The sequence below is a fragment of the Idiotropiscis lumnitzeri genome, chromosome 21 (assembly GCF_059441095.1).
Source record: "Idiotropiscis lumnitzeri isolate Australia: NSW breed Sydney's pygmy pipehorse chromosome 21, RoL_Ilum_1.0, whole genome shotgun sequence".
Taxonomy (NCBI): Eukaryota; Metazoa; Chordata; class Actinopteri; order Syngnathiformes; family Syngnathidae; genus Idiotropiscis; species Idiotropiscis lumnitzeri.
In genome coordinates this window covers 2,333,223-2,351,209 of record NC_142411.1, presented here as the reverse complement: position 1 = coordinate 2,351,209, position 17,987 = coordinate 2,333,223, and the positions used below count along the sequence as shown (strand labels likewise).

The 17,987-nt window shown below is 45.1% G+C and overlaps 2 protein-coding genes and 1 long non-coding RNA gene across 3 annotated transcripts in view; 1 reads left to right on the top strand and 2 right to left on the bottom strand.

Moving 5' to 3' along the window:
* Window positions 1-505: 505 nt before the first annotated feature.
* LOC148316415 (uncharacterized) overlaps window positions 506-17,987 on the top strand; it is a 51,903-nt gene continuing 34,421 nt past the window's right edge. The window contains exons 1-2 of the long non-coding RNA XR_015840176.1: window positions 506-601; window positions 10,272-10,457. This is a non-coding gene — a long non-coding RNA (uncharacterized LOC148316415). The remainder of the gene's footprint in view (window positions 602-10,271; window positions 10,458-17,987) is intronic.
* On the bottom strand, window positions 849-2,303 carry chac1 (ChaC, cation transport regulator homolog 1 (E. coli)). Its single transcript, XM_088286393.1, has 3 exons — window positions 1,841-2,303; window positions 1,720-1,755; window positions 849-1,415 (listed from the first exon to the last, which is right to left on the bottom strand). Exons 1-3 carry the CDS (start codon window positions 2,018-2,020, stop codon window positions 1,035-1,037), a joined length of 597 nt encoding a protein of 198 aa, XP_088142519.1. The 5' UTR covers window positions 2,021-2,303; the 3' UTR covers window positions 849-1,034.
* Window positions 5,366-16,165, bottom strand: dll4 (delta-like 4 (Drosophila)). The gene is made up of 11 exons (XM_088286445.1): window positions 15,754-16,165; window positions 15,407-15,658; window positions 15,120-15,177; window positions 14,148-14,411; window positions 11,665-11,725; window positions 10,658-10,788; window positions 10,247-10,416; window positions 9,184-9,403; window positions 7,507-8,224; window positions 7,293-7,401; window positions 5,366-5,878 (listed from the first exon to the last, which is right to left on the bottom strand). Exons 1-11 carry the CDS (start codon window positions 15,799-15,801, stop codon window positions 5,873-5,875), a joined length of 2,037 nt encoding a protein of 678 aa, XP_088142571.1. The 5' UTR covers window positions 15,802-16,165; the 3' UTR covers window positions 5,366-5,872.

Below are 17,987 nucleotides of genomic sequence, written 5' to 3'. Positions count from 1 at the left end.
ATCGTATAAATTTATATGAAAAAAAAACACTTTGTGGAACACATTTTAATTGCTTTGGGGGTTTTGAATCGTTAGTTTATTTCCCCATAGTGCGTTCAGACACAGTTTGAAGGGATTTTAGTGACTTTTGGGGCAAACGGTACTATCGATTTCGCATGCTAATGATACCTCTTTTTTTCGGTCGTTCAATAGCTTTATTTCGACAGGAAACGACCAGACAACCACAACTTTTGACCCCCACAGAGTCATCTAACTACAAACAGGGGGTAAGTCTATTAAAGAAATGAAAAGGGAAACGCAACACACAATATTCCAATTTAGTCTTTTTTTTTTTTGTCCAAGGCTGCCATGTTGGAGGCAGACTCAATGTTTTGTTTCAATGGTGATTGAGAGTTTGAGCAGCTTCATTTGATTGCAGGTGTTAAATAATGTGAATACAATGCAATGTTTAGCTGCATCAATATACGTGGATGAGGCAAAGTCTAATTTCTCAATTTTTTTGGCAGGTGGGAACAGAAAAGAGATTTATTGAGCAACACATGACACAGTTTGTGCTCATCTCACTGCAGGCAGTCTACACGTTTTCTGAAAGCTTGGCAAGGTAAGCTCGAATTGTGAGAAATGCCAAAAATATAGCCACAAAATACACATTTGTGGCCAAAATGTTTTATGTGCACCAAAACTATTTTGTGGGGTTGAGATGCTTTCCTTACATTTCGTCATCTGGTTAGCATGTGATTCATCCCTGTTCATTGAGTGCATGACAACACGGATGTATTAAGTGCATACATTCTATTAAAGATGATCAAGCAGCCATTTATAAAAAAATAGCTTGGTCTTTCAACATTTTATTTTTCAATCACACTGAATGTCACCTTTTGTTTTCATACATGCACAAAACCATTAACACATAGAACTGTTTAAAAAAATGTTTTAAAACAGGTAACGGTTAAGTGTTACAATGCAACAACGTCATAATGCTTCGTGCTATTTGGTGAAACCGACTAGAAGACAAGCCTCAGTGTGCATTTAAGCTACTGGGCCTCCAACAAGTAGGAGACCATGGCCAGCGCCGCCGCCTCCACGGCGAACAGGTGCTGGTCATCCACATGCGGGCAGCTGATCCGCATGAAGGCAGCCAGTCGCAGCAGGTACTCCAGGTTGTGGCCCGTGCGGCCCTCGCAAACGGCGATGCGTGCGCCGATCTCCTCCGGCGTTGCGGGCCCCACATACATGGGGTTGTCAGCGGTGGCAATGTACAACAGCGCAGACACCGGCGGGCCGCCATCCTCCGGATAGAAGGCCACGATCTCGCTGTTGTAGCCGCCACGCACCGCCTCGCGTACGTTTAGGTACTCGAGGGCTGCCTCCACCTGAGCGCCGCTCACCTCGAAGGCCACGCCCCATGTGCTCGCCTGAAATATCAAGATGAGAACATTAAGTACAGATGCTACCCTATTTATGGACAACTAGTGTAGATTTTTGGGTTAAAAAAATGCTTATAACATGGAAGTGGCATTTATTAATATTAATGATGTTTTTTAAAAATTTTTATACAATCGCTAACGCAGGTCGGTCCGGAACAGCTGCCACAATTAATGTTGTATTGGTGTACTAAATTAGTTTAGTAAAGTATTGCAGAATAAGGCTAGCTAATGGTCAGATTGTTCGTAACTGCAAGCCATATATGGCTATCAAAGCGGAAGTAGATCTGCTTACGTCATCATCTGGAATCAACGTCACCACTCTTCCGGGCTGTAATGAAAAAGGAGGTTCATATGAGACAACACCCTTGGGAGGGATGGGCACAAATAAAATAAAATAAAAGATTAAGACTTACCAACTCGTCATTACCGCGGTGAAAGTTGTCTCCGTGCCAGAAACGTCTCTTGTAGCCCCGAATGTGGCCCACTTTGCTCCGCTTGTACTTGAAGTCGGGCCTCCACACCAGCGAGCCGTAGCCGAAGATCCACAGGCTGCTGGTGGAGCTCTTGGTGGCCAGGACGTCTTGAGGCTTCATGATGCTCGTTACGAAAAAGACGATGTATGAATGGAATTGCTCGGGTCTCGCGCTAAACTAGCTGGCTACGAACGTTAGCTTCCTCCGGTCCAGCAGCAGCGGTACCGGTTGGCTCGATGGTATACCGCGAGCGGTACTGGAGCCCAACTGCTTGGCAGTTGCGAGGACGCGGGAGCGCAGGGGGTTTTGCCGATGCATCGCCATTTGCATTTACACTTGCCGCATAGTGCCTTTTAAAAAGCCATGGTGGCAGGAGCCGCTAGGGCCTAACGAAAAAACAAAGACAAGCGCGTTCGGCCAGCTGCTCAGCCGGCTTACAACACGTTTAAAGACGCGTGTGATCTTCAACTAAAAGCTGGTGAAAAATCTTCCCTTCTACTGTGTCCCTGCACCGCTAACTTCAACCGATCGCGTTTCCTCTCCAGAATTCCTGAGGCGCATTTGCTATTTATATGCTTCGGCAAGGGTGGGCGGAGTCATATTTTCATTTTAACCAGTAAGAATAATTATATTCATACCCTCGTCTGAATATTACCAATCAGATTCTCGGACACCGAAATAGGACGGTCCTCCGGCCCAATTCAATATCTTATTGGCTGAAATGATTCGTGAAAGGGACGCCCTCTGGTTGAGCGTTATTGGTCAATGAGCTGTCACCTAACCGAACTCAAAATGTGATTGGCTCATTGCGCTGTCACTCTTTGCTACTGTACCGCACCGTGAGGCTGATGCAACCCTGTCTCAGCCTTTCAGAGCAATGCCTGCAAGTAATATTCCGAGACATTGCATCAGATTTGCAATTAAACCCTGTTTGAAACTATGATAGAAATATATTTTAAAATTATACTGCATACAATAGACCACTTCAACAATTTTAACATATTTAATGTTGAAATATGTTTGGCATCCAATATACAGTCACTCAGGGCCTTTTATTGATACTTGTTTACTTGAAACAGCCAAACATTGTCAGCATTGAAATATAAGTTGACTGGGCACTATCAGTAATCACATTTATTATCATCTAATCAATGCAAGCATTTTTAATAAAAAAAATAATAAATATTTGCCTCATAACTGCACTACTGTAAAGAGAATAATGCTCAGAGAGAGATCATTAGTTGTGGCCCAAGGCTCGTGCACAGCTTGGATAAAAAGTGTGATTATTTTGTGCGTGGGCTCATTACTGGCACCTAGTGATAATTGATGAGACTTCTGCTTCATGGACAACGTCAGCGTCCCCTCCTTTTAAAACATTAGCATCACAACAGGAGTTGATTAGTCGGCCTGTTTGCATTGTCGCTTCCTGGGAAAAAAAAAAACGCGTGCGTGAGAAAATCAGTCGGCCCCTGCCGCCATGCTCTGCATATTTATTTTATTATTTTTTTGTTTTAATCAAAGAGGAAACGGGAACTGATGTCAGCGAGTCACAAACAGGATGCTGTGATTATAACACAATGAAAATGCCTGGCGGTGTTGTGTGTGACGATGACTGTGTGAAGGTGCGTGTGTAGATGTGTGACCTCAAGATTTTGGTCAAAACATGTTGAACCAATACCGTGCGAGACGGCAGCGAATCTCCTGAGATCTCAGAGCAGACGGGCATCAAAGCATGTCCCCCCCCCCCTTCTTCCTCTTTTTTTTATTATAAATGTGCAACTAATAGATTTTTATTGATTACTTGGAATTATTATTTCTCTGATGTTTTGACAAGAAGCAGGGCGTGACATTAGGAATATGACCTTAAAGGGGAAGTCGAGTCAAATTTTTTCCGTCTCATAATTTATTCTATGCGACCCCATTAGTTTAAATACGGTATTCTGTTCAATATTGTATTTGTGGAATATGAATTAAGCAGTAAAATCCACCCGTTTTTATTCCTCTTCCATTTTGCCATGAGCTGTCAACTGAAAATGACATCACAGTGCCGAAAGGCTCAGCTTGCGAAGGTCACATGACCAAACCCATAAAACAGGTGCCTCATTACCTGAGCCCCCATGTTGTCTGTTCTTTCGCAGATACTTAGCACGTTTGTTGCTATTTTGGGGAAAAAAAATAGTCACTTGAGCCGAATTCGACATCTTATTGGCTGAAACGCGGGTGAAATGTATGCCCTCGAATCATAAAAGGACACTTGATCGATCCCCAAATGTCAGCGTGCACAAAACAGAGATGTTTTTGTTTTTTCGGAGGATTTACGGCCCATGCACTACCTCCCATCTGTTGTAAAGCCTGCCCCTTCGCCCCTTCCGCTCCGGTGAGGTGACACCCCCAGTGCCAGACCCCCTCCGCCCGGCTTTGTTTGCCCCTGAGTGGGTGGTACAGAAGCGGGTAGTAAAATATCACTCTTAGTGCTGGAGGGCGAGGCCGCCAGTTGGGGAGTGTGCATTCATAAGCGTGTGTGTGTTATTTTATGGGTGCTTGAGAGCTGGCATATGCTGCCGTGTTTCTTTTTTTTTTTTTTAAAAAGGCCCCCCCCACAGCTACCCCCCATCCTCTTTGCAGCATCTGTTTTCGGGGTGACGCGTGCGTCAGAGCATTACAGGAGGTGGGGTCGGGCTTTGTTTCACCGTTTCCAGCTCTCGGGGGCCCGGTTGCCATGGAAACGGATTTGAATTTCAAGCTAATTTGAGGGGTCCGTGGAGAGAACACAGGGTGGGATGAGAGCCAAAGGCGTTTCCAGGAATTACTCAAAGTCGTGATGCGGCAGGCAGGCAGGAAATGAGGAGGGATATAGGGTGGGGGTCTTTAGCTTGTCCTCCCCCCAAAAAATCCTCAGATGTGATGTGATGTGCAACTGGAATTCATATTCACAAGCCAGGTCGCGTTTATTTCGAATTCTGGCGGTCATTAAAATTGATCCTCCATGGAAAAGCAATAAACACAAAGCACGCGAGAATCAAACGCCTCGGAAATATCTTTAAAACAGTTTTTCCACAAAGTTTATTCCTCGGAAATTTGGTCCTTATAAATATGCATTATATACAAAATAATAATATAAAACATATAAAGAGCAATGCGTCATATTTAAATTAAACTCTGGAAATCACTTAAAAAAAAAACAAAAAACAATGACATTAGTGGTTCTGTAGTTTGGAACTGTGTCGCAGGCAGGCAGGCAGTGGTGGTGTGAAAGTCTTTTTTTTTTTTTTGTCTCGTTCAGGTTGCATAGAAACGCTTTCTATGCGTATTTTTGACTGCTGCAAGTCTTTGCTGATTGAAAAGTACTTTCTTCATTTGTCATTTATGTAGTGCAAACCATCCAAGAGGAGACAAGGGCACAAATTTAGCATTTCCACCCCCCTACACCCCCGCCCCCCCCGCTCTCCCCAAACACCCCTGTTTTTAAGGCTTCTAGTGAACTCGGGCTGCATGTAAATCTCCAAATCAAAGACATTCATTACTCTGTGTTGGTGACGTTGGATTGTGGGTGTTGACCCTGAGTTTTTTTTTTTTTTTTTTTGCATAGAAGGCGAAGGTGGCAAGAGTTTTTCTGTGAGGGCGGGGCTAAAAAAAAAAAAAAGAAAATCTCAGGCAACTTTCACTGATTGGTTGGCTGTAAGTCATCAACGTGATGGTGATTATCACACAAGGCCGGAAAACGAGTGGCTGGTAGGCGATCCACCTTCGCCTCCTTTTCGACCTTCCGAGAGATAAGTTAAAATGTTCCTCCGCTTGTGTCCTCGAGTCTTCCCGACTGCGGCGGCTGACACTTCAGGAGAGAGAGAGAGAGAGAGAGAGAGAGAAAAAAAAAAAACAATCTCCGAGTCTCTTCTCGGTATTTGTAAACAATCCAAAATGTTGAGATTCTGCTTTCGATTGTGTTTCGGTGTCTCTCCTACGTCACTCGTTTTAAACCTGCGGTGGACAAAGGAGAAGACGTGGTTAGCCAAAACTCAAACTTAGCCTTTTTTGTTGATTTGTAATAAACTGGAAGATGACGTGCCACTGCTGCACTGAAAAAGTGACACGTTGTCCATCCAGTATAACCGAGCAACCGAACGGAACAGGATAAAAAAATAAATAAATAAATGAAGTGCATCTTAATTTGTTCTGGAAACGAGTCCACAAACAAAACCCAATTGTACCCTGTGAGGAGTCCAGTCAGAACTGTGGTTTTGCTTTTTATTTGAAGTCCATTTGAGTTAAGACCAGACGGAGCAACAATTAATTTGAAAGTCATGTTTTTTGATCGTGAAATATTAAGCGTCTGAGATCCCTTCATCGAGTCATATGGCAGAATGCAGACCTTCTGCCAGCACGGAGCGATGCTAGTTTGCTCCATCCTGAAATTTGCCTGATTTTAGTCAATAAGATGGTGAGAAATTCAGTAATTAATATTAAATATTTGAGAAACTCGTTTTTTTTTTTTTTTTTGGCAGGCAGATTGCCCTTGAGCAAGCAGAAGCTCACTTTTCTTTGTTGCCATCTTCGCTCTAGTTATCCCGATTCGAATGTTTCGTTAGGAACACGACATCTTCGGGAAAAGGACACAACTGGCGGGCTTTCCTGGTTGATCTGGCATTAATGGTCATTGACTGAGTAACAAATAGACGCTGGCTTCTTTCTTTAATCTTTCGACTTGAAAACAACAACACCCTCAAAGGGATTAGCAAGGATGCTAGCCTGGATTTCTTTTGATCGGAACAAGATGACAATCGGGAAAATATTTTAGGCTTTACTTGATGGAATGGATGTTAGCAAGCTTCCAACACGTTATGTTGCCCTTTTTTTTTTTTATTATTTATCTTTTTAATTGTGCTGCTCGTAAACAACAACACGCTCAAAGGGATTCGTGCGGATTTTCTCGTGGCTTTTTGACATCCGGATAAGAAAAAAAATACTGCCAAGCTTTTCCCGATGAAACGCATGTTGTGTCTTCCGACTTGCGCGGCAGAATTCACCAGCTTCTTCCTTTATTTTATTGTTGTACTCGTAAACATGGGATTAGCATGGATGTTAGCAAGGCGGTTTTACTGGAATGAGATGACAAAATGCTTTCAGGACTGCTGTCATTTCTTGATGTTAACGGTCTTCCAACCGACTTCGCCAAATTACTTCGTTATTTTATCGTGAAGAATATCACCCTCCACAGGTTTAGCATGGATGCTAACGTAGCAATTTAATCAGAACCTACGACTGACTTTTCTTGACTGGTTTGAGTCTCCTCCTACCAGATTTGCCGGGTTCTAAAAAGTTTCTGCAACCTCAACGACGAGTGGACAGCATTTTTGCTACGAATCACAACTTGCCTGAGAGTGGCGCAACTTACCTCGGTTGCTATGACGCACTCCCGCCTGGCGTCGGCTAAGACGAATACCGACTGGTACATAGAGTCTCTGGATGAACATATCGTTGATATCCGACACTCTGGCTTTTCGCTGCGGACACAAATCCAGCGGCTTTAACACGAAGCTCATGGCGTTACTTGGACATGCGTTATTGTGTTGCGGGAAGCAGAAAACTAGAAAATTCTACGGACTTACCTGCACACTCTACTCAAGGGTCTTTTGTCTTCTAAACAGTTGTCGTAAATAAGACTTTTGTCTTCTTGGGACTTTTCGTCCTTAAATTCCTTTGTTTTCGAGCTGTAAGGGTCCAAGTGATAGTTTTTATGAATAAAGTTTGACTTCTCTGAGTCGCAGTCCACCTCCAGGGTGACTTTCTGGTTGGTGTTTTTCAATTGCGACGCCGGTATGAGGTTATCCCGCTGAGCGCTGGACACGTTGTTCATCGTCTCAGTGTCCTCTCGCTGCCTTCGAGCCTGCCGGTGGATGTGCCTCAGGGCCAAGCCCACCATGCACAGAAGCACCAAAAGCGCCACTAGCCCCACGGCTAGAGAGACCGCTGCCCACTGGAAGCCATCTTGGATCTCCCCCACTTGTGAAGTCACGGCGGCGAAGAACTCGCAGCTGGGCCCGGTGAAGCCGGGTGGGCAGACGCAAGTTGCCGGCGTATGGCTGGTGCACACGCCGCCATTGAGGCAGGGATGGAGGGGGCACTCATCGGGGACGCGGTCGCAGTTGCGGCCACTGTACCCCGTGGGACATGCGCAGGTGTAGTCGTTGATCCGGTCAAGGCAGGTGCCCCCATTGACGCATGGGTTCCCGGCGCACTCGTTGATGTTGATTTCACAACGCTGGCCCGTAAATCCTGCGCGGCAGCTGCATACCCGAGTGCCACCGTGGATCAGGCACTGACCACCTACACCAAACAAAAAAAAGGAAAAACGGTCAAAATAGGTGCACAGTCCCTCAAGGTGTACTCTACACAAATAGGACTCCAGGGTAAATAGTTGCGATCGACCGATATGCTTTTTTCAGGGCCGATACCGATTATTAGTGGCCGATAATCCATATTTGAAGCCAATATTCGTTTGTTGAAGAAAAGGGGTCAAAATTGCCTCCCGTAGTGCGTGTGACTCGAGGTGAAAAAGCAAACAGGCAGCTTACTGCTGATTGGCTGCTACCCACTGCTCAAGGAACCAATCAGATGGTGCTATGGGCGGGCCAATCTGCTTCTGCATGCAGGGCCACCAGCACAGCAGAGAGAGAGAGAGAGAGAGAGAGAGGAGTGTGCTGCAGCGAGCTAAAATAAAACAGCTTTTAGTTTATCAGCTTTAAAATATTATAATCGGCAAAATGACAAATGTCGGCCCCGATGTTCGGCCCGGCCGATAATCGGTCTGTCACAGCTGCATCTTTGTGGATACCAACGCAGGTCTTTCAACTTCTTCCATACAAGAATCAACGGAAAAAAATGTACTTCCCTAACTGGAAGCAAAGGATTTTCTAATCACAGATTTGATTTCAGTGGGAACGATCAAGCTTTCAATGCGCATTCAAATTGAGTTGTGAACGCTCAACAAGTGTCGCTCTCCAGAAACGTTCCCACGAGGAGGCCGCAGTTTGCACATCTGTGTCCAATCAACAACTGTGATTGTTCTCCCCACAAAAAACAATTCCGCCTTGAGTAAAACAAGAAACTTAACCCCCCCCCTTCATCAACAACGACCACCGCAAGCTGCGGTGACATTTACAAGCCCTCGCTCAGGGCTGTCGACTGTTTAGAAGCAGGACAATAGACACCGACTTCCCAGCAATTCCTGTTGTTCCGCGTGCTTCCAGTTTCCGGAATCCGTGATGCTCAGTGGGGGGGCGTACCATTAGCGCAGGGAAGCGACGTGCACTTGTCCACTCTCTTCTCGCAGTTGAGGCCGGTGTAGCCGCGGGGACACTCGCACATATAGCTCCGCCCGTTGTCCTTCTCCCAGCACTTGCCGCCATGGAAACACGGGGAATCGACGCAGGTCAGCAGGCTGTGCTCACAGTGGGAGCCGTCGAAGCCCTCCAGACACGAGCACACGTAGCCGCTCTCCAGATTCTGGGGAACAAGGTGCCGAGGTGTTAGCTTGGATGTACCGCGTCCGTCCGTCATAAAGACGAAATAATCATTCTCATGGCCTCCTCTGGACAATTTAGAACCCATTTTTCAGAATGTGTGACAACTCCAGAGTAACTTGGAGAAAACTCAAGTATTCACTGGGAGAACATGCCAACGACACTGGCCAGATTTAAACGTCTAACCTCAGAACTGTGAAGTCGATGTGCTTCCCACTGGGTTATTGTGCCGGCCACATTGAAAAGCAAAACAAAGTTGAGAGTCAGATTGGAAATGACGTTTATCGTTTGGAATGGACACATTTTTGTTAGTGGTTTGGAAGTCTGTTGCTGATGGAGTGAGGGCTGGGCCTCCGCTGCTTTTTTTTTTAAAAGAATGGGATAACCAGTTAAGTTTAGCCACTATTATCATGAACAGATGAGATTTTTTTTTTCATTTTTCATTTCTCTACTTTATTTGTATCAGTGTAAAATGTGGAAAAAAAATTCTGACCAGCTTGTATAAATAAAAGTGGTGTGTCTACCCACCAAGTCGCTGGATTGCGAGCTTCTTTTGTGCCAAAATGTGTCTCCGTGAATAAGATGTTTTGAATTTTGTGATGTTCTCTAAATGCACGTCCCGCGCTCGTGCCAGATTAAATTATAATCCGCAACTGAAAATACGATCTGGGTTTTTACTGTTTTTGCAATCCTTTTGGATTTTCTTTGCATGAGCTCCCCTCAAAAAAATGCTAATTGTTAATCGTGGATGTATTAAAACCAAAACATATTTTTTAGACACCTAAGAACTGTTTTGACCTGTGAAGAAAATTTCATTGTGACTTACGTTGCATATTCCTCCATTGCGGCAGGGGTTGCTGTCGCACTCCTGCATCTCCAGCTCGCAGTTGACGCCCGTGAAGCCCGGCATGCACGTGCACGTGTAGCTGCCCTGGCCGGTGTTCATGCAGGTGGCGCCATTCACGCAGGGATGGTGATGCGTGCAGAAGTTCAGATCTTAGCGAGGGGGCGGGATGGAGGAAGACGAGGAGTGAGAGGTGAGTGTTTGTTTACGACTGGAAAGAAAGTTATCCCCTCCTTCTCTGGTTGTGTAGAAAGAGCGAGGGGACACTCGGGCGGAAACCCAATTTAACTAATGTGCTTGAGCTGATCCAAATGAAAAGCTGGCAACATGAGAGTGTCTTTGAAAGTGGACCAGTGCGTGTGTGTGTGTGTGTGTGTGTGTGCGTGTCCTTACCTTGGTCACATAATAGGCCTCCCCAGCCCTCTTGACAGTTGCACTGCCACGGCAGCTGGCAGGTGCCATGTTTGCACGCCGGGTACTTCTTGCACTCGTCGCAGAAGGTGCCCTGCCAGCCATCTCGGCACCTGTAGGGGGCGATGGAGTGCTCTTTTTATTTTAAGTCTAAAAGATTGGGAATTTTTTATTTTTTTTTTTATAACTGTTTAATTCCTATTTAGTGTTTTTCATCTCATATTGAATATTTATTTATTTATTTGTTTTCAAAAGTCCAATATAATTTGAGTTTAGCACTGTCCAAAGTATAATGCGCACTTACGCAGTGCGATACTTTCCGAGTCAATTCAAGAGCTCGTAAAAGTCGCATCATATTTGAAGGCGTTTCTGATATTTTTTGAGAGCATCAAAATATGAATTTCATCCCAGGACAGATAAACAATGTTAAATCCGTCAAAACAAGCACTGACTTTAACGATGTTCCGTTCTGATCTGCTGTGCTGAGTGAGAGGGGATGTGAGAGCAGCTTAATGATGCCGTTCGGGCATCCCAAAGGGTTTTAACCTCATTCCCGGTTGGGGTGGTGATGGATTTATGTCGCCAAAAAGAGGACAAAATATGAGCTTGGGAGAAAAAGTGGACATGGGAAGGGTGAATTGGGGAATTTGCCGTGGATCTTTGAACTTGCGTTCTGTTTCGAATATGGGAGGAGCACGAAAGTGACAATTTGAATGATGGCAAATCTCTTCATCGGCAATAGAAGGAATGTGACACTGAGCTTGTTTAGTTTTGGATTTATTTATTTTTTTGGGCTACAAAATGCAACAGCAAAACTCCCTATCCGTAATCTCGGATGCACCTGTACTCTTGAATGAATCGAAAATATCAATTAATTACTCGTATTTGATCCGATTGATTTCACATGTTGAGACTTTGCTTTAAGTATCGGATCTTGTTCCTAATAATCTGACCGGGAGGTTGTCAAGTACTTTAGGTTCAATACTTACACACACTCGCCAGGTTTGGAGCAGTTGCCGTTCCTCTCGCTGCAGCCTTCCAGACAGATGGCTACGGGCAAAAATAGACGCAATATGTCAATATCATACTCGCTTTTGTTGCATTTTTCAAGTTGTGAGTCAAATATGTAATCAAGTAGTTTTATTCCCCTCCCTCCCTACATGGGCTAACATTCTAGGTCACGCTTGACGTCTTTATAAATAACACGGCAGAAATGTCCATGTGTCTCATTTTTCCACTCATTTGATCTCAAGCCAGCTGCTGAGGGGTTTGTTTGCGCAGCGCGGGACTCGCGGGGATCCGACATTATCGCGCGGCTGCCGACGGTAAGCAGCCAGTTTAGTGGGCAACAGATGCTCGCTCTCAATAGCAGACAGCTGTCACTATTGTTGTTGTGGCCGCCATATTTGCAGCTGCTGCTATCGAGCGAGCGAGCGAGCAAACGCGCGCGCGTCGCTCAGCGGCCCGGCGCGTGGCTGCATAATAGCAGCGTGATTAACCTCGGCGCGTGTAAGGCACGCGTGCGTGGCCTCCTAGCAATATGCACACACCGCTGTCGTCCCCTCCCCTCAAGCGGATTGGGTTACCGGGCACGCGCAGGCCAGTATTGTAGTAAATAATACAATAGTGTCAGGTAAAAAGCACACCTGTCTAAGATAAATGGGCAACATTCGGCACCAGTCAGGCATGTTTGAACTTGTTGGGAGCGAAGCGTTACCAAATATAATGCAATTTACGCTAATAAAGTAGAGTTGACTCCTGAGAGCCGCCCAAGTTACAAATGATCACATTATACCACTTATTTTTTTTTAGCTTCTGACTTTAAACTGTTAAAAAAAAAGTAGATATTTGTGAATTTGCAAAAAATATTTTTTGAAATATTTCTTTTCAATTAATGGCCAGGCCGTCTCTTAAAATTCTATACTAAAAGGTTCATTTCTTCGCTTAAAGTGATCCAAAAGTAGTGTTTCAATTCAATTTCTCACACGGCAATATTGTAATAAATTGTCTTATTTCCAACTGGCCCATCACTGTAAATAACGTAAATGAGCTAATGAATGATCTAAGAAGTTACGAAAGCATCTTTTTCTCCCCAAGTATATTTCCCGTAGTCGTGAAAGATGAGCCTCTAATTGCAGCCCGTCAGCCCATATGGTTGGAATTTGGCGCCGCGGTCGTCCGAATAGATCACGCCAATTCCTCTTTGGCCACCAAATGGCACAGATGACAGATCCATTGTCGCGTATACAACACATGGTAACGATTACTCTTGGGCGTCACTCTTGGTTCATTTGTTGTTGTGAAAGGGGTGGGGGGGGTCAATGGAGTGAGGGTGGGGTGGCTTTGTAGGTCCGAGCCCAACCTTTTTGGATTGCGGAGCGACTGTTTGCGGTTTATGTTTGAGGCAAGTAAAATGGTGTTGGGCGTCATCGGGATTGTGTTTGGAGAAGTTAACGTCTGAGCAGAAATGGCCTGAGCTCTATGATAAACACGAGCAACTTACTCCGTCTGGTGTAAAACGACTTGTTCATAGTCCCGTTCAGCGCTTTGCGATGCAATTATTTGGGTCAACAATTTAGCCTTCGAGTTGCGTGAGCACTTGCGACTCAAAAGTGTCTCGCATCTTTCCAAACATACCCTGCGCTGGTCACCAGTCACTCACCGGTAGAGACAGACAACCATTCACACTGACATGGTCACCGAGTTGGAACTGAATCCAAGCTGTCTGCGTGGAAGTCACTAAAGTGAACCAACTAGACCAGGGGGGTGTCAAACTCAAATCCACAGTGGGCCGAAAAGTAAAACTTGAACAAAGCCACGGGCCAGCATTTAATTTTTTTAAAACAATATAAATGAATTTTTTTTTTTTTTTTAACATTTTTTATTGAAATTCTTTGATTATAAGTGCTTTTATTCATACAATACATAATTACACCATGGGCCAAATTTGGCCCGTGGGCCAGAGTTTCACACCCATGCACTCCACCAGGGGTAGGCAAACTTTTTGATTGCTGGGCCACAATGGGTTCTACAATTTGACCGGGAGCAGATGGATGGAGTGTTTTGGTAACCTCACGTCATCAGAAAAAAAAATACATTTAATTTGAAATGAAAATGAACAAAAGCATTACAACAAAATATCTGTGTTTGACACAGCAGAGTATTTAGAAACTAAAACATTAACAAGCTTTATTCATTGAATTTCTTTCAAGTTCGGCGGGCCGGATGAAAACGTTTAACGGACCGTAAGTGGCCCTCGGGCCGTCGTTTTCCCACACCTGCACTACACCATCAGCGACGGTCTTTATAGCATTTGAATACAATTCCCCAAAACACGGGGGCATGTTTTACAGCCCGGTTACACTTTGTCCTTCATCTCATTCATTTCTCGTGCATCTCAAGGACGAGCCGTTATTTAACTCGATCCGACTTTCTCCGACAAAATGTTACGTACGGCGGTCGACTGACTTACGTTCTTCGCAGTATTCGCCCTTCCAGCCAGCCAGGCAGGACAACTGCCCGTCCCGGGTGCAGGTGTAGTGTCCGAAGCGGTCGTCCCTGGCCGTGCATTTCTTGGAGCAGCTCTCGCCGTAGTAACTTTTGTTGCAGACGAAGCGGTAGGAAAACCTCAGCTCCGTCTGCTCGCTGGTCTGCGTGTCCTGCGCCCAGTCGCTGCCCACGCTTAGTTGTCTTTGGATGGCGAAGAAGCTTATCAGAAAGTCCGGGTTGTCGCTATCTGCGAGGAGTTGAACTCTTTTAAGTTTGTGTCTCCTGTTTGCAAAATTTCCCGGTACAACTCCAGAAAGGGTCACAAGCTATTGTACCCTAAAAGGTACAACGACTTCCTTACACCCACCCGCCCACCACCTGAGAGCGTCTCGTAAATTATCGTGCGTTCTAACGTCGCCTCTTTCCACTCCACTAATCTGCCCAGTAGCAAGCTGCATCCCTTATCACATCCTATACAGCCCAGATGAAAGATAAACTCAGGTTTTGAAATTTCCTCTTTCTCTTCCGTCGGCAAAAACATTCCCAGGCCCCCCCCCCCAACCCCCCTCATCCCCGGGTCCCGTCTTCCAGTGGGGCGGAACAGAAGTAAGGTGTAAAATACAGGAAGACGCAGTCAGGACTTCTTGGCAGTCGCCGCGTATTCTCACCGAAAGCCCCGCGGTTCGTTCCCACGCCAAAAATAAACCGCAGGAAGTTCAATTGTGTTGAGCACAAGAATGAAGAAGGTGTCCACAAGTTCAAAACAAAGAGGTGATGAAGGTGTGAAAAACAGAGGAAAGCAACCAACAAGGTGACTAAATGAAGACTAATTAAGGACATTGTCTTTTGCAAATTAATTGTTGTGAAATGTGCAACTTGACAAGGTGGTTGAGGGGCTATTAAGTGTGCGCCTAGAGCTCCCCCCTGTGGTCAAGTTTGGACATGCCGCACTTACCTACAGGTAGATTTCCATGAGGAGAGTGCCAGGCTTCGATTATTAATGAAAAGGATCCCTAGAAGGAGAATAGGACAGCTTGTTACCAGCCTTGAATTGACTTTTTTTTCTTAATTAAATATTTGTATGTATATTTTGTTTCAAGCTGGGGCCTTTAGTAGCTTTTGAAATGAATGGTGTTGTCACTGCAGTATTTGGAGGAGCAGGTGAGCCCCCCCGAAAAAAAAGTAAAACCAACCACTAAATATTCACCTAAAAGTGAAAGTATCCTGTAAATACATTCTTACCGGCCACCCGAAAGTGAAAGGGATCTGGATAGGACCAGGCGGCACTCCGCTGAACGAGTTGAAGGAGTCCAGCACCGGCGTCCGGGTGCTGCCAAAGATGCAGTCCCCCGGCGAGACCACCGCCTGGTAGTTCTTCAGGCACACACTGAAGTAAGTCCTGCAGCTGGGCTTGCACGGCAGCCCGTTGGCCAACAGACCCTTGTGGTTCTTAAAGTCGTGGAGTTGCAGCTCAAAAGCACCCGAGGCAAACACCTACAAAAGACAAAAAATATGTATTTTATGGTAATTGCTCAAAAAAAAAAATGGATGTTGTGCCTTTTTTTTTTTTTCTTGGTTCTGCTTCATACCTGTGTCATGGTGCTGAAGGCAAGGCTGAAGGTGAACCAAGCTGCCATCCTTCTGCAGCCCAAGTGACACCCACAAAGCAATCCCAATCTCCAAAGAAGCAATTCAATAAAAGTAGAAGAAAAAAAGGGGGTGTTATAATCCTTCCAAATGCCCACTCTTAGCTCCTCTCCTCCAGAAAACGTTATCCAAATGTGACGGGACCAATATCCAAGAAGCGCGGTGGCGACCCCCCTCCTCCTCCTCCCGTCGCCTCTCCTCACATCGCACCGTACTCCATTAAACGTGCACGTCAGCGGCGTGTGCGCGCCCCCCCCCCACTCGTACGTGCGTGCGTGTTTCGATGGGGTGCAAAAAGTTGTGCGTCCACACAGCCCGCCGCGCGTTCACTCTCGTCCGCCTTCAATGGGAGCGCACGGCGCGCGCCCTCCCTCATTTATAGACTTGCGCGCGGCGGCTCATTACGTAAACTGCCAATCGCGGACGACGCGCGACACGCCCACTCGCCCACCGCACACTCCTCCTCCTCCTCCTCCTCCTCCTCGTCGTCGTCCTCCTCCTCTCTCCCCTCGCAACCCGACAACAAAATATCCAGATTTAATACGTGCACGCGCACGCACGCACGCACTCAGTCGTACACACCGCGCCATTATGAGCAAGCATGCAGCAACATCTGTTAACTTATTTTTGGCGCACACTTGCGCGTTATGGGCAAAGACAATGAATGGATGATGACAGGAGAAACTCTGCCTTATTGGATGCTTAATTAGTCCAAGTATTGAGTCACGTGTCACGTCTCTCTTTTCATATTAATTTAGTCCTAAATGTTAATTGTGTGCGTGTGTGTGTGTGTGTGTGTGTGTGTGTGTGTATATATATATATATATATATATATATATATATATATATATGCATTTACACCTCTAACAAATAGAAATTAAATGTTTTTGTTCCGCTCATATTTTTGTATTCTTGTTAATGTATGACGAGTAATAACTGTGATTAATACATTTGAAGCCCAAACCAAAATCTGAATTAATTAATTAATTTATTAGCACTCTGCTTTTGGGCTTCAAACGAGTTTCTACCAGCCTTTAAGACTAGTTTGCATTCATAATAATAAATAAGGGACCATCTCGTTAACAGTTCTTCCTTCCACCCATTCATAATCATATCTTTTTTTTTTCTTTTTTCCTCCCCTCTGATGGATGTCGCGTGGGCACCTTGACACGCATCCAAGCTTGACACACTTTAGCGTCAACGTGCCTCCCCTATACCCACCCCTCTTCTCCTCTCCTGTCCTCTGCCCTCGAGTCCTCTCCACTCCCCATTGTTGAGGCGCGTGTCCCTCCTCTCGCCTTCATGCGGGAGCGCAGTGTGCGGGCACATCACTATTCAGCTGTATGCAAATGAACGCACACACACACACATACGCACTGGCTTGTAGATGTCCTTTTCAACCATGAAATGTGTACCCCCATATTCATTATTATGGATGACATAGTCATATATTGGCACTATGATTCATAGAGCTGTCATTAAGAGACAGTTACAAGTAAAAAAAAAAATAAAATAAAAAAATAAAAATAAATATATATATATATATATATAAAATGTAAAAAAAAATCTATCCATTTTATTTTATTTTATTATTTGCCTTTATTTCTTTACAAGGTCATGGTATCGGCGTAAAAGCAACATACACATTGGCGTGTCGTCTGTTGTGACCCGAGTGAAAATGGAGAGCGCTTATTGTGTTTATACGAGGAGCAGCAGCGGCGGCAAACTTGCATGCTATTGACACACCTGTTGCGTCCCCAGCGAGTCTCCGCAATACAATGGCTTATGCGTGCACGCACCTCAGGCTCTCCCCTTTCTAAATATATCTATTGACACAAAACGCCATCAGCTGCAAATTCTCTTGCGTGTTGTCTTTAAAAACAAATTAATCATTGCCACCCGGCGAGGTGCCATATTGTCGTCGAGCAAGCTGTGATTTCTCGGCCATAATGGACCCTGATGGCAAATAGCGGCAACCTTATCTATCTATTTTATTTATTTAATTTTTTTACAACAGTAACTCCCGTCCACCTGCTGTAAAAGAGCTGTGAAAGGTGTGACGGGATCGTCGACCTTCAGTAGCTGATAAGACTCTTTACTTTAAGGGAAAGTGAGTGGCGTGTGAGCCATATGTTGTCTTTTGCTCATCATTTGACTGTTATCATGTGCGATGGCG